We start from the raw sequence: 15,595 nt of genomic DNA, 5'->3' as shown, positions 1-15,595 counted from the left end.
ACGAAGAGATTACAAAGATATAAAACAACACGGGAGAAGTCGCCCATTCAGCCTGTCAATGCAAATCAAACCAACATAGATGGTCAGACTCTCTGACGACATGATTGGCAGCAAAATATGAGTCAGCACTGACATGTTATAAAAATCAATGTTTTATTTTTACTAGTGGTGGGACTTTAATGAGTTAATTATGATTGATTAATTAATTACAACATTATTACAATTAATTACAACAAAAATTAATTTAATTAACAGATTCATTTTTTAATAAATTTATATTATATACAATTTAATATTATAAATTTGAAATTCTTATACAAATATTTTCAAGACATTAAAAGAGCTTTAGTTTATTCTTATACGATTAAACTGCGATTAATTGAGATTAATTAATCACAAATTCTGTAATTAACTAGATTCATTTTTTTAATTGAATCCCACCCCTAACTTTTACGTTCCTGAGCTGTTTCTGTTTCTGCAGCAGTTGAGAGAAAGACAACACTGAACGCTGCGGGAGGGTGTGGTCAAAACTGATGCTCACATTGTGAGACAGATCAGTCCCAGCATCACTGGCCCATCCGCATCTTGCTTACTGCTTTTCAAATTCCGCAGTTGAGGATGTGATGTTCGACTGTAATGAATATTTGGACTGTATTAATAATTAATAAAACGTTGCTCCCTCTTAAGATGCTAATAGTTTCCGGCAGAGGCAATAAAGTGCCATCAGAAACCAGGATATGACCCCTGTTCTGGGAGGAGTGAAACGCTTGTAACTTCTCTGTTGATCTGACGCAGGGCCACCTGTAATATCTGGCTTTAAATCCTGTAGTCGCGAAAGATAGCCATTATTTGTGGCTCGCTTTAATGACCAGTAGTTTAAGACCGTCTGCAGACTCCACATTGACAGTTGCCCGGCAGCATGTCATCAAGCTTGACTGCTAAATTGCATTATGGCGAAAGGTTGGAAGTTGGTCTGCATCCGCACTGCTGGCTGATACCACCGCGATATGTGGATGGATGTCCACTCGGCCTGAGCTCTGCCACTTGGTTGCATGTAGGAGAACGATGGAAAACAATTCGGAAAGAAATCTGAGAATGCTCCCCATAACAGCCCCGTAATTCTATTTGTCCTGTAGATGGGAAGATCATCCCATTAGATGAGGTAGTGGTGGAGGTAGTTCCTCCTGCCTCCTGACTTTACGATGGACAGGAAAAAAAAAAAACAAGTGCAGCAAGAAAACACACAGCTTAAATTGTTTTCTAAACGCTAGCCAAACATACATCGCCTTTCACGGCATCAGCCCCCAAACATCAAAAAATACTTTCCTGTGTCCTGTGAACTTAAGTGCTTAGCTGTCGGTTTGCAAACAACTTTTATTGCAGCATGTGGAAAAGAAGACAAAATAGTTTTATTTCTGGGTTTTTTTTTTGCGAGAGAGCTACTTGTATTATTAAGCAGGGCTCTTTGATCGATAATGCTCTGTACAAACCACTATGGAGATAGCCATTAGAACGCTATCGCAATATATCCCAAGGGCTACATATTCCACAGTCTTGCATCTAATAGGTTTTCAGATGCATTCTTTCTAAGTGCAACAACACATGCAGTATTTATTGCTCTTAGCAGTCTACAACACCTTGATCGTCTGTTATCTCTACACTTGGTCTGTGACTGAAAGTATTTTCATTTACATGCATCACTTGTATAATAGCCAATATATATATTATGTAGATATATAAACACACGTGTGGGTTTTATATGGCCGACAGGACACGCCACAGACATTTCCTTTCTCTGCCAATGCGCCAAGTTCAATATCAACCTGATTTACTATCCCATTGACGTGTGCTTCAGAGCATAATGATTATGTGCCACAGTTAGCGTTAAATAGTATCTGACAAGGCATGGAAAGGCCTCCCTCAGAGCAGTCGCACCCAGGCCGGACAAGTTTCCCACCGCTGCGAACATCAGTCCATACTCAAGCAGTCAATGCACGCGGTTACATAACAGGGAGCCACAAAGTTTGGCTGGGTGTTTTTTTTCTTCCACAGCATGTGCTAGAACAACATCCAATATTTGCAATAAAATATATAAAAATAATGGTTGTACTCTTTACTTATTATTATTATTTTTTTATCGTGACCAAAGGAGCTCACGCTTCGGGGAAATTGTTGAGGTCAACTCTTGATAGTCACACGCAGCGCAGGAGCGTGATCCACCTTTGTGGTGGGATTTCAGCAACCAGCACTCATTTTCATGTATTCAAAGCAGGCTAAATTTGATATTCAATGTTTCTCTCCATTTAGTTAAAATGGTCGAAATGCTGAAACGTCTGTTTGCTTGATGATTTAGTTCATTTAGAAGGGACGCTTTTAATTTGGATCACATCGTTAATTTATTAATTTGCTTTATTACATGTCCAACGGTGAAACGTGTTGCTACGCCATCTAACTGTCAATCGGGAGAACTACAACATTTTAGTCATAATTGTCAAGTCATAAGTCACAAATAATTTACTGATAAACCCTTGTGTCGACTTATTTAATCGACCTCAAATGGAGACACACACATTTGATTCAAATACAGTTATTTATCCTGTGCAAAATAATAAATCACATTCTTGATTCTTAAAAATCCTGGTTGTGCTCATAGGAGAACAAAAAAAAAGAGTCGTGGGTGACTTCTTCGTGGGCTGAATTAGCTCACTCTAACGGAGCTGCACTGCCATCTTGAGGGCATTTTTGTGAACAGCATTATCACACACACATTGTCTAGTCGCTCTATGTTTGGATTTAAAATGTTGGGGGTTTTATTTAATAACAATTTTCTTAAGCTTCTGTACCTTTTTTTTTCCAAATTTCCCCACAGTTATTTTTTCGTGGGAACATTTTGTGACAGAACTCCGTTGTTGCTAGGCAACACAAGAGAGTCCAATATGGCGGCGGCTTAGCAAATACAGTCGAGTCGTTAAGTAACTAAACAGTTAAGCTAAAACCTGCTTTGTGGTTCTTGTCCTTATATGAGTGCACACCAACGGAATGGAGACTGAAGAGATAGCATTGGTGAGTGTTCTAGTTTCAAAAGACGATACCCTACGGTCCCTGCTAACTTGTTAGCATGCTCCTGTAAACTGCAGCCATCACAGTACACACGTCATGTTCATGTACACGCATAGTTTTGCTCTGTACCCGCTGTAGCTTGCAAATATGACTGAGCATATAAGATGCTTTTATGTCACTGTGATCATCGTGGAGTATCTGTAACTTTCCATTTTTAAATCTAATCTGTGTCATCCTTTTCAGGCTTTGGTTCGCTATTATTGCTATGAGAAATACTACAATAACGCAGTGAACGCTGCTGAGGCCGCTCAGAGGAAATTCGGCCATGACCCCGTCTTTATTTTCTTCCACGCTTATGGCACGTTAATGCAAGGTATGTACGTCTAAGACACAGCGCAGAATCTATACATGCTCGTAATCCTAGTACTGATGACAACCTTGTATTTAAGATCAAATTCAGGATGCAATTGCGGAATTTGACACCATCAGGGCCAGTCCAGATGTGTCTCTTTGCACTTTAATGGCCCTTGTATATGCAGAGAAGAAAAAAAACAACCCAGGTGAGACATTTTTTTGCAAGTATTTGTAGAAATGTGCATCAAGATCCTATTTATTTATTGTTTTCTAGACCGAGACGTCATCCAAGAGCTTGATGCCAAAGTAAAAGAGGATCGAAAAAGTGCATCTCCCAAAAGTTTGTACCATGCTGGGATGTTTCTCTGGCTGCTCGGTCGCAATGACAAAGCGAGGGAATATATAGAGAGAATGATAAAAATCTCCAATGGCTCCCGAGAGGTATGTTGGGTCAGTATTCTGGCTGGTGTGAGCATCTAGTATATATCTGACCGTTTTCTCTGTACAGGGGACAATTTTAAAGGCTTGGATAGACGTCACATCTGGTAAAGATTCCTATGCCAGGAAAGCTGGGAAATACTTCGATGAAGCCATGAAGGAGGAGCCAGATGTTTTTGCCCTGATGGGGAAGGTAAAGATTTAAACATCTAAACTAATAAATCCCATGTGAACAGTCAAAAGGCCGCCGACATCTTAAGTTAATCATAATTTTAGCTGTTTTCCCAATGAAATTCAACACCTTATAGTACTTCATAAACCTTGTTATATGTTGTCATACATGATTATGAACATTGATACTATCTTTTATGAAGCCTTATAAATGTCATGGTTCTTCTGCCGCAGGCCCAGTACTATGAATACCATCAAAACTACTCTGGAGCTTTAGAAGTTATTAACCAGGTCATCGCTGGTTTCCCTGGATTCCTACCGACTCTCATTAAGAAGATGAAACTCTTGTTACACCTCCAAGACTGGGAGCAAACTGTTGATGCAGCACACAGGTACCAAAAGTCACTTCATGCAGTTTGCTTTCAACCGCAGTACTGTGTGCTTCACTCATGTATAAACATAATCATTCATTACACATAGTTGAAGCGTTACAGATTTAACAAAGGTATTGGTAAATCTATTTTTGTCATCCTTGGAAGCAGCTATCCGATAAGTCTTTAGGTGACAAATTCATCTGAGGATAAGAGCTGTAACTGTTAACAGAGCTTTGGTTGAATTGACAGTCAAACAGTGTGTCGAGGGAGGCAATAATTCTTTGGTGTTCTTTCAAAGACCTTTCAATATAATTAGTCTGGACGGTCTGACACACTCCTGCTGCTGCTATCACATTACTGTGAATCAAAGACATCTTAAGTTTATTAAGTGTTGAAGATGGGCCTCTTATTCACTGGCCGTTGTGTCATATTTCAGGCTTTTACAGAAGGATAAAAATAACCTGGAAGCGCTACAGATGCTGGCTCTGAATTCTTTGTGTAGGGACGGAGACATATCTGAGGTAGGGAGGACACAAAATATACGACACAGAATTCCTTGAACATGAAAAAGTGCTGACTACAAAATGTGTCTTTATGTTCCTACTGGCAGTCAACAAAGCAGCTTTCAGGCCTCATCAGCAGTTTGGAAGTATTGGAGCCGAACAACCCTGAGCTTTTCTATCGGATGTCTCTTGCCTTCACCCGCGTTGTAAGATCGCACCGTCGCGTTACCTTTTTGTGGCTCAGAAGTTAAGTCTTTGTAACTGTCAGTGCGGACGCAATGAGAAAGTGCTGGAGCAGACGACTCGTATGGTGGAAAGAGCCTTCTCTATGGCATCTGCTGACTCAGATTTAGCCACGGAGTTGGGCTACCAGATGGTTCTACGCGGGAGAATCAAGGAAGCTTTGAGGTGGTACAAGACTGCAATGACTTTGGACGAGACAAGCGTTGCGGCTTTGACAGGTAATGTGTCACAACTATTTACAGGGAGGGCGATTGTGTAGCCCGTTAAATATATTCTGTTAAACCAGGTAAGATTCGGTGCCAGCTGCTGGAGGGCCATCTTGAAGACGCTCAACACCAACTGGAATTCCTAACCGAAATTCAGCAGTCCATCGGGAAATCAGCGGTAATGCAGTCCAAACACACTCGAACAGAAATGAACCCTCATGCTGTTGTTGACGGCTTTGTCTCAGTGCTCTCCCCAATGTTTGTCACTTCCTTATTCATGCAGGAGCTTCTCTACCTGCGTGCTGTCCTGGCAGTGAAAAGGCGCCGCCCCCAGGAGGACGTAAACAAGCTTCTGAATGAAGCAGTGGAGACCCACTTCTCCACGCTGCAGGGTCTTCCTCTGGGTGTGGAGTATTTTCAGAAACTAAACCCTGAATTCCTATTGGAGATTGTCAGAGAGTACCTGGCCTTATGTCCTGCAAAGGTAACACTCATCTTTACCGTCATGACTTTGATCGTGTTGAGACGTTGTGGTCTTTACTTCAGCCTCCAGCGCAGGGCCAACCTCCTGCTCCTCAGCTGCAGCACTGTGCCACCTTGTTGGACACTGTGGTCAAGATTGTACCAGGTCTACTTCAAGGAGTCTTTCTTCTTTCGAAAGTCAAATATCTGCTCGGTGAGTACACCTTCTTTATTTCATGCTTTTTTGGGCGTTGTTTTAAAACAAAGGTTTGTTGGATCAGGGGACGTGGATGCTGCCCAGAGCAGCCTGCAGCACTGTCTGGACCAGTGTCCTTCTCACGCTGAATCTCATCTGCTGATGGCTCAGATCCACCTGCAGCAGGGGAACTTCACGCTGAGCTCCCAATCACTGGAGTTCTGCCTCAGCCACAACTTTGAGGTAAGGAGGCATGAAATCATCAAACACTTGTTGCAATGTGAAACCCATTGTTCCACCATTACGGCAGACACAGATTTGAGCTCTGTCTCTCTGACCTTGTTCTCCACAACATGAAGTTTCAAGATCATGTGTAAATCAAAAACAAAACACGATCAACACGAAGGTCATAGTTTTGTATTTGTCTGTTTCAGATTCGTGAGCATCCATTGTATCATCTGATCAAAGCTCAGGCCAAGAAAAAAATGGGTGAGCTGTCGGAAGCTATTCAGACACTGCAGATGGCCTTGAGTCTCCCAGGGGTCCGCAGAGCAGGATCCTCATCTAAGTCCAAGAACAAGAAGATTGAGCTGAGTCCTGCAGATTGTGTCTCCGTTTTTCTTGAATTAGCAGAGGCTTTGTGGCTCAACGGAGAGCAGGTAAGAGAAGAAATTGTTTTGGTCCAGTCACCTGTTGTTTTCATTTGTTGTGCCGTCTCACAGCATGAAGCAGCTAAAGTCATGCAAGATGCCATCAACGAGTTCTCAGGCACGGCCGAGGAGCTGCGTGTCACCATTGCCAATGCAGACCTGGCTCTGCGGCGAGGGGACACGGAGTTAGCACTGAGCATGCTCAGGAACATCACTCCAGAGCAGCCCTACTATATCCAAGCCAAGGAGAAGATGGCCGACATCTATCTGAATCACAGAAGAGAGAAACGTCTGTACGCAAGCTGTTACAGGTGAGGAGGACATCTCAACATCAAGAACAATGATGTGAGATTTGAGTTGTCTTAGTTACTCTTGTCCACTAGGTGGCAGCCAAACTGCAGAAAATGTATTTTCCTAATTCATCCCGATTCCGCTTTGGCAACGAAGCATTTGGCATTTCGATTTCAATATCACAAGAGGACGCTGTTGGCTTTCACTATAGGGCTCTTCATTGGTATAGGCCTATAAGTGAAGTCTATAAAAAGACGTTGTAAATCAACATATTTCTCCATTTGCATTATAGTTGTGAGATTAATTTAGATAGAAAAATATAACTAAAAAAAAGCATAATTTACACTGCATTGTCTGCACCAGTCATAGGGTTTGGAGGGGTCTTGGGTCACATGATGTTAAATGCAGTGCTTAAATGAAGCGTTTAAAACTGGGATCTGACCACTTTGTTTCAACAATTGCATTTATTTTTATTTATTATTGTCACTCTTAAATGTCTAATTTATTAGTCTATGCTTGAGGCCATTACGTCTTTTATCATTAAGCAGTATAATAGATATATACAGAATGAACATTTCTTAGAGTCTGAATGAAAATGATTTTCAGGTTTTCGAACAATTGCAAGATTAACATTTATTGAAAATATTTCAAAATAAAATTTTTCCACACTTGAGTTTAACTGAGGCTCATGTGTTGACAGTGGAATGTAGTAAAACAACTGCTTATAGAAGGCGACTACTGTTGACCCAATGAGAAATCATGTAATGCTGAACATACTTACTTACTGTTCTCCAGGGACATGGTGGAGAAGCTTCCCAGCCCACACACATACCTCTTACTGGGTGATGCGTACATGAATATTCAGGAGGTTAGTAAATGGAGAGATGATGTTTGTATTATCATGTGGAAGTGGAAATGTTTTGTGTGTTTGCTGCTTCTTAGTTTCCTACCATCTGCTATGCTTTATGAAGTACATGAACAGCTGAACTAATTTTGTGAATCCAAATTGATTTGTTAATCTTTTTTCCTTTGCAGTCATTCTTATCAGTCAGGTATTTCTATTTACGACTGATACTTGAAGGGTGTTAGTGGCTTGTTCCTGCCATGTTGTAAATAGCACGGTTAAGATGTTTTAGTAATATTTACGAACCGCCACATGGTGTTTACCCACAGCCCGAGAGAGCCATTGAAGTTTATGAGCAGGCGCTGAAGAAAAATCCCAAAGATGGTGCTTTAGCCAGCAAGATTGGGAAAGCTCTGGTGAAGACTCACAACTACATCAAGGTTTGCTTGTTGCATTTTGTTCATCACACGTGTGATTCAGCTCCAGTGTTGACACACAGCTGTTGTCACACAGGCAATCAACTATTATGAAGCGGCACTGAAGACTGAGCAGCAGAACTTCCTCCGTTACGACATGGCAGAGCTCCTAATGAAAATGAAGCAGTACGAGAGGTGTGAGAGAATCCTACAGGATGCTCTGGCTCATGAACCAGGTACTTCAAAATCTCAGACCAGACAGCTCACGTTTCCCAAATATCCCTCGCCTTGCACTGATTTGTCTATGCCCTTTATGTAGATACATACATCTGTGTGTGCGTGCGTGTGTGTGTGTGTGCGTGTGTGTGTGCATATTTACATCCTACACAGATGGGATGTAAATCATACTGCATTAAAACAAATAAATAAGAGATATAATGGACTTCACTTTTAAAGCTGCCTTATACACAGGTAAACACGTTCACTGGCGTGAAAATAATTCAAGCTCAAAACAAATCCATGCTTTTAAATGAAGGTTCACATCTGAATGTGTCTCACATATGAATCCCTGGCTGCCTTTGGTGGTACTCAATCCCACTTTGGAGGTGTGGCCTGACGAAAAATGAATCCCCTCTCTACTTTTTTATTTCTTGATGCCCATGTGCTAACTGTATCTTAATATTTGACCCTATCCAGTGAACGAATTGCCGGCTCTGTCCGAAGACTGTCGCTACCTTGTCTTAATGGCAAAGATCCAAAACAAAGTTGACAAAACAGAAGACGCCTTGCTGTCCTTACAGCGAGTAAGTGAAATTGATTTCCCTGCATTAAATGTCATGTCAAAACAGTCGAAAGGAACATTAAGAATCCAGCATAATACAAGGTCACTGTTGTTACTGTTCCTCAGGCTCGTGATGTGCAGGCCAAGGTTCTGAAGCGGGTGCAACTGGAGGCTCCCGACGCCATCGCCATGCAGAAGCAGCTTGCCGCTGAGATCTGCGCAGAGATCGCTAAACACTACACAAGTCAGAGGGGCTATGAGAGAGCGGTCAAATTCTACAAAGAAGCTCTTATGTATTGTGAGACAGATCGCAAGGTCAGTGCAGCCGAATCAAAAAGGCCTATGTGCTCCCTGCAGCTGGGCCCGCTGAGCCCCGACACCCGCTGCAGCCTCATCCCTACATTTGTATAAATCCGCCGACCGTTGTTTTAAGTAGATGATATGTATCTTTTTCTGACCGCTCAGGTCATGTTGGAGCTGGCACGGCTGTATCTCACTCTGGACGAGGTGGACCTTTGCCAGGAGCAATGCGGCGTCATTTTGAAGAGCGACCAGTTTAATGAAGATGCCACACTGGTTTGTTCCTCCAGTCTCCCTTCAATTATAGCTCTGGTGGGATTCATTTCACATAAGTCTTTTCCTTAGATGATGGCCGACCTCATGTTTAGAAAGCAAGACTACGAACAAGCTGTATTCCACTTTCAACAACTACTAGAGCGCAAACCAGGTGTGTACAAAGCGCTTATTACCGTAATTTCTGGATTATAAGCCCCTTCTTTTTTCTCACGGTCTGAACCCTGCAGCTTATACAATGGCACGGCTAATGTATGGATTTTTACAAGCTAAAATCAGATGAAATCAGAGGCTTTTTATTTACCCATAAAGCGCTCAAAATGCGCTGTTTTCGCCCGTGTGTCCGCAGCTCCAGCAACAAAGTCAATCTCCTGGAGGTTTGGAGTCGAGAAGCAGCTGCTGAGACTGGCTGTGGTGTCGGAACTTTGGGCATGCAAGCAAAAACAGCGTATTTTTAGCAATTTAATGTGAATAAAAGATGTGGGGTGTTCATGATTCAAGTTTAGAACATTGCACAGTTTCTTTCATGAGTCAATCTTGATGCCAAAGCCCATTTTCAAAACTAGTTTTGAAAAGCTTTTTTAAGCCCGGTGCACCACTGCATCCACAGCTTATAAATCGCTGTGGCTTATGTATGAGCAAGTTCTATTTTCTTCTTCTTAAATTTTGTGGGTGCATCGGATATTCCGGTGCGCTCTATAGTCCGGAAATTACGGTTATTGAAGAGATTTCTTTGATAGAATGATCAACTTTATTTTAACGTTTTCAGACAACTACCCGACTTTGTCTCGACTTATCGACTTGCTGAGGAGAGCAGGGAAGTTAGAGGAAGTTCCTGGATTTTTTGAATTGGCTGAAAAGCACTCATCCAGGACCAAGTTTGATCCTGGGTTCAACTACTGCAAAGGATTATATCTATGGTTTGTGACTCTTTTACTTACATATCACAACTGTGTGTCGTGGCTGTCTATGTGATCAGACCCAGGGGCAATGTGTGCTGGCTGACAGAAGGTTGGGAGACGAGGTTAACTTAAACATTTAATGAACTACGGCAAAGTTATACACAGACGAACAGATACGAAGAAACAAGGGCGCCGGAACCAGAACATGAACCGGGAAATACACACAAGGGCTGGGGAAAAAACTTAGAACAGAAAAGAGCAGAATTAAGAAGCCTGACTAATGGGGAAAACACAAACACACTCGGAAATAATCTTGCGCAGCCCAATCAACAGAAAACAGTCACACACGACACACACGAGGAAATAACAATATCTATTAGAAAATAAAAGTGAGATTTACAAAGCATTCACACGCAGATCTACCAGAGAACAATCATGGAAACAGAAAACGAAGTGAGAAGAACGAGAACTAAGGAAGCGGCTGAAAAGGGATTCAAGCCCACACAGAATTAAGAATATTCAGAGAAGCAAACGAGAGAGTGGAGTCTTGGGAGAGTTTCCCGTAGGAAGGCGAAGTAACCATCTGGTGACACGAGCTGGCACCCAGGTGTTGATGTCCATGAAGACTTGATTAGCCGGTAAATGGCATCTGTGTCACTCGGAAAGCTGGGGAAAAACAAGGAAACAGAAACAAGACAACAACCGGGAATCACAAAAATAAAAGCATGAAGAACGCGGACATGACACTGTGTGTCCAAACCATCCTAGTCAAGCCTCCCTAGCTTTGTCTCCAGACCACCTTCACCTTATACTGATTTCTCACCTTTCCCAGTCTCTTCCAATGAAAATACTTAGTTAAATCTACGTACATCTCTGCTCCATCTGACTCTGGTGCCATGAAAATCGGTCTTGGAACCATTTGTCATGACAACTCTATCGTCCTGTAAAGCTCTTTTGTTACAACTCACCCCTGTCAGTCATCTCCACCCATTCATTCCACATGCCCTGACTTTCTACTTCACTTGGTTTTGGACTGCTTCGACTGACATTCATTCCACTTCATTTCAACTTATACCTTCTCTTCTACCCTCACCTTCACTGAAAATCACCATATCATCAGCAAACATCATCGTCCACAGCGACTAATTCCTAACCTCATCATGGAGCGCTAGCATCATTTGCTTGAGTGAAAAAGTGAATAAAGTAGGCCAAGTCAACAAACAAAATATACTACTGTAAATATTGTATGATTTATGACTATTAAATTATTGAAGCAAAACTTCTGACAAGTGACTTGCACTAACATAATAACGTATTAAGAATACAAGATTATTCTACCAAAATTTACGCTTATTTTCTGCTGCTGGTTGTTTCCAATGTCATACTCGAATCTGACATGCATGGGAATTATTTTAAATAATTCAATTGACTTCACAACACAGAAATTCACTGTGTCACATAACAGAATATATTGCAGCAAAACATACATCAGGGGAAACAAAGTCACCTGCAAATCCAAACAAACTTAGTCAGCACAGAGAGGTGCAGATTATTGACACTGCCACCCAGAAGGTAAGCAAGTAGTACAGGTGTGCTAATAGAAGTGTGAAAATAACGTAAAAGGAAGCCAATTCTGCTAAAGCGGTGCGCTGAAATAAGACTGATGTTTGAAGTACATACACAAAATGACCATCTATTTCCTCTAGTGGATGGGTTTGTGTCATGATACTGTCGTTACGTACTGTTTTGTCATATGACCTGCATGTGCCCCCAGGTACACCGGAGAACCCAACAACGCTCTGCGACACTTCAACAAAGCTCGCAAAGACAACGACTGGGGCCAAAATGCAGTGTACAACATGATAGAGATCTACCTGAACCCAGACAGCAACACCATGGGTGGAGAGGTGTTTGAGAGTTTGGACGGAGGTGATATGGGGTAAGCAGTGTACAGATACTACACTTATAAGACACAAAATAAGTTGTTTTAACACTGAATTCAATACTGAAGCTGTGATGTCAATCATGGGTTCAATTCCCTCCAAGTACATAGATAAATTATCAAAGGGTTCATAATTACTGTGTAACTAACAATATGTTATTGTTAATAGTGGTCACATGACTTTGTATAGAAACATCCAGCCCTTTACCGTACTCTATTTGTACAGCTTTCATTTTGACTGTACTTTGAAGCAAGAGTGTGAGGGATTAATGCCTGCTGTGCAGTGTTGCAATGGTGGTTGGAGGGTGGCAGTCACTGCGACCACACACACCTGATGATGTGGCAGGGGTGGGGTCTGCTGCAGCACAACACCACAGAAAGAAAGAAAAGAACAACAAAGCTATAAAAGCCTTCCAAATAAACGCATGTTGCCACATTGTGACTCAAAAGGAAAGGTATATCCCTGTCTTATTTCAGACGGATCACCATAACAGCTGTAGTGACGGTGGGATGAGTCACAAGTTTCAGGATTCTAGGTTGATACGCAGAAACACGTTCACAGTTACAAACTATTTGTGCAGCAAAATACTGATGGGCTCTCTGTATAGCGCTTTGGCAACAGACTAAAAAGTGTTTGTTTGGGTTTTTTTTTTTATCAATACGTCATTAGTTGTGACTCGCAATGAGTCAAGGTGAGTCAAGTCGCCTGCCCCGAGAAGAGGGGAAGAGATTAGACCCCCTATTCTGAGAGAAAACTCCAGGACAGGACCCTGTATTGTGTAACCTTTCCCTCCCAGCATTTACAGAAACGTATTAATCGAGTTAATACGAAGTTTTAAATATTCGGATTTTACAGTATTAACTTTGAGAAACCTGTTTGTGGAGGCAGAATGCCACTAGTCATCGAGTAGCTCTGACATCACCGACCTACTACAGAGATCACAAAATGAAACGCACATCTTCTTCTTCACTTTCTGCAACGAAAATGTTTGGTATGAAAAACACACCAAACAAGTTTTTTGCAATTTAAGTTCCACTAAGTAACTTTTCAACAGTTCTAACTATTAGCGACGGTCTCATCTTACAGGTGCATCCTCGTAATTATCCGGTCGACCGAAGCAGAAGACGGTCCGTTCTTTTTGAGCTGTGCTATTGTCTTTCTTCTCTGGTCAGGAACTCCACAGAGAAGCATGAGTCGGAGCAGCACGCCGTGAGAACGGCTGAGAAGTTACTCAAAGAGTTAAAGCCTCAGACACCAGGTGGACACTTGCAGCTCAGCATCCTGGAGAACTACTGCCACTTGGCAACCAAACAAAAGGCCAACATTGAGAAAGCCCTGGCTGTGTTCACAGAGATCGCAAATAATGAGGTCAGGACTCAGCAACCAACCCGTTTGCTGTACATGACCTGCGTAAACAGAGACTTCAAAACTACTTTTAACTTTAAACTGCCTGCTACATTGTTAAATGAATGGGGGGGTGAGTGGATCCTGTTTGACCAGGATTTTCTCTTTCTTTTTTCTTTTTCTGTCGCTCCAGAAGGACCATGTTCCGGCACTGCTGGCCACAGCAACCGCCTACATGATGCTCAAACAGACCCCTCGCGCCAGGAACCAGCTCAAACGAATAGCTAAGATGAACTGGAGCATCGTGGACGCCGACGAGTTCGAGAAGAGCTGGCTGCTGCTGGCAGACATCTACATAAATTCTGGGAAGTTCGACATGGCAGGCGACTTGTTGAAGAGATGCCTCAACCACAACAAGGTCCTTTGGAATTTAAGCATTCAGCCTGTTTAAATACTCAATGTTCTCATGCATTTTCTCCTCCAGTCTTGTTGTAAGGCATATGAATATTTGGGCTACATCATGGAGAAGGAACAGGCTTTTCGTGATGCAGCGTTACACTATGAACTCGCATGGAAATATGGCAACTGGTCTAATCCGACCATCGGTATGTTGAAGACAGTCCTGAGTACACAATTCAAGAGTAACATTATGACCACTTCCTGACTATTGTTGTAACCAGTAGAAGGGGGGGGGGTCCACAGGTGGGTCTGTTTCTTAAGTCACAGGAGGAGTTTGACTTGAATATTTGGATGAGACAAAGGCACAAACACACTGGAAACAGTCTGATGTTGACTGTCTCAGGAGTTTCCAACTTTAATTTCCCTCTTTAAATTATTAATACACTTTTAAACAAGAGAAACTTGTTTTTCATTCATATTTCTGTCAACTGACACACAGCATGACAACTCCTTAAACACAATTAAATTCAGCAATTTAAGCCTGGCTTTCGGGGCATATGTTTGTATAGAACACCATGTCTGGCAGGTGGTCATAATGTTTTGGCTGACTGGTTCATTGCCAGCTTTCATTGTATTTGGTTTGTCATGAACTGTTTTTCAGGGTACAAGCTTGCTTTTAATTACCTGAAAGCAAAGAGGTACGTCGACGCCATCGACGTTTGTCACAAGGTGAGACGACTACTGTCTTGTTGTTGGGTCTGGATCTGAAATGAGGTTCATGACAAGATGTCCATCCTCCACAGGTTCTTGCAGCACATCCAAACTATCCCAGAATGAGAAAAGACATTTTGGACAAAGCTCGGGCAGCATTAAGATCTTGAAGCAACTCTGCAAATAGTCATACATTCCTGACTGTGAGCGAACAGAGGGACATTTTTAGCTCCACGCTTGTAAATGTGCCATTTATGAAGGGAAAAGTGGCCTTGTATATATATTGAGCGATATGTTTTGAGAATTGTAAGTATTTTTTCAGGAATGTGCTGGATATTTAACTCTTAACTCTGAAACGCTATTAAACATTATCACTGCTTTTATTTCTGCCTTCTTAGCAACTTTAAAACTACGGCAGATTTCTTTGTATTTTATTTTGTTCTTAAGGTTAGAAATATATTTCATTACGCCAAAGAGATTCTGGATTTCTGGGTTAATATAGTAACAACTGGATCACAATTCAGCCTATGTATATATTTATGTGAATTCCCCCACTGTGGGGCTCATAAGGGCCGTCTAGTCTAAGCTGTTTGAAAAGATTTATCCTTCAATAAAATCTGCAGAGGTTGTCTAATACACTTTGAAGAATACTTGTTCAATATATGTAGTATTGTATTCTGAAAAAAAGTTGTAAGAGAATTATGGAGTGTAGGATATGAAAATATATTTTTATA

General features: G+C 41.7%; 1 protein-coding gene across 2 annotated transcripts; it reads left to right on the top strand.

The window, feature by feature from the left end:
- The first annotated feature begins 2,916 nt into the window (after positions 1 to 2,916).
- On the top strand, positions 2,917 to 15,241 carry ttc21b (tetratricopeptide repeat domain 21B). Of its 2 annotated transcripts, none has more exons than XM_053877886.1 (29): positions 2,917 to 3,063; positions 3,304 to 3,433; positions 3,510 to 3,620; positions 3,689 to 3,855; positions 3,923 to 4,045; positions 4,258 to 4,415; positions 4,834 to 4,918; positions 5,008 to 5,106; positions 5,169 to 5,361; positions 5,430 to 5,527; positions 5,633 to 5,833; positions 5,896 to 6,025; positions 6,093 to 6,250; positions 6,442 to 6,666; positions 6,730 to 6,968; positions 7,744 to 7,816; positions 8,122 to 8,232; positions 8,306 to 8,444; positions 8,905 to 9,011; positions 9,116 to 9,304; positions 9,455 to 9,565; positions 9,635 to 9,716; positions 10,332 to 10,482; positions 12,239 to 12,403; positions 13,580 to 13,775; positions 13,948 to 14,169; positions 14,236 to 14,356; positions 14,812 to 14,879; positions 14,954 to 15,241. In XM_053877886.1, exons 1-29 carry the CDS (start codon positions 3,040 to 3,042, stop codon positions 15,029 to 15,031), a joined length of 3,954 nt encoding a protein of 1,317 aa, XP_053733861.1. In that variant the 5' UTR covers positions 2,917 to 3,039; the 3' UTR covers positions 15,032 to 15,241. The 2 variants fall into 2 exon arrangements, with proteins under 2 accessions (XP_053733861.1, XP_053733860.1); XM_053877885.1 differs by having other exon boundaries at positions 13,945 to 14,169.
- Positions 15,242 to 15,595: the final 354 nt, after the last annotated feature.

The sequence above is a fragment of the Synchiropus splendidus genome, chromosome 10 (genome assembly GCF_027744825.2).
Source record: "Synchiropus splendidus isolate RoL2022-P1 chromosome 10, RoL_Sspl_1.0, whole genome shotgun sequence".
In the NCBI taxonomy this organism is placed as follows: Eukaryota; Metazoa; Chordata; class Actinopteri; order Syngnathiformes; family Callionymidae; genus Synchiropus; species Synchiropus splendidus.
Note: the sequence above shows the minus strand (reverse complement) of the source record. Positions and strands in the feature narration are given on the sequence as shown.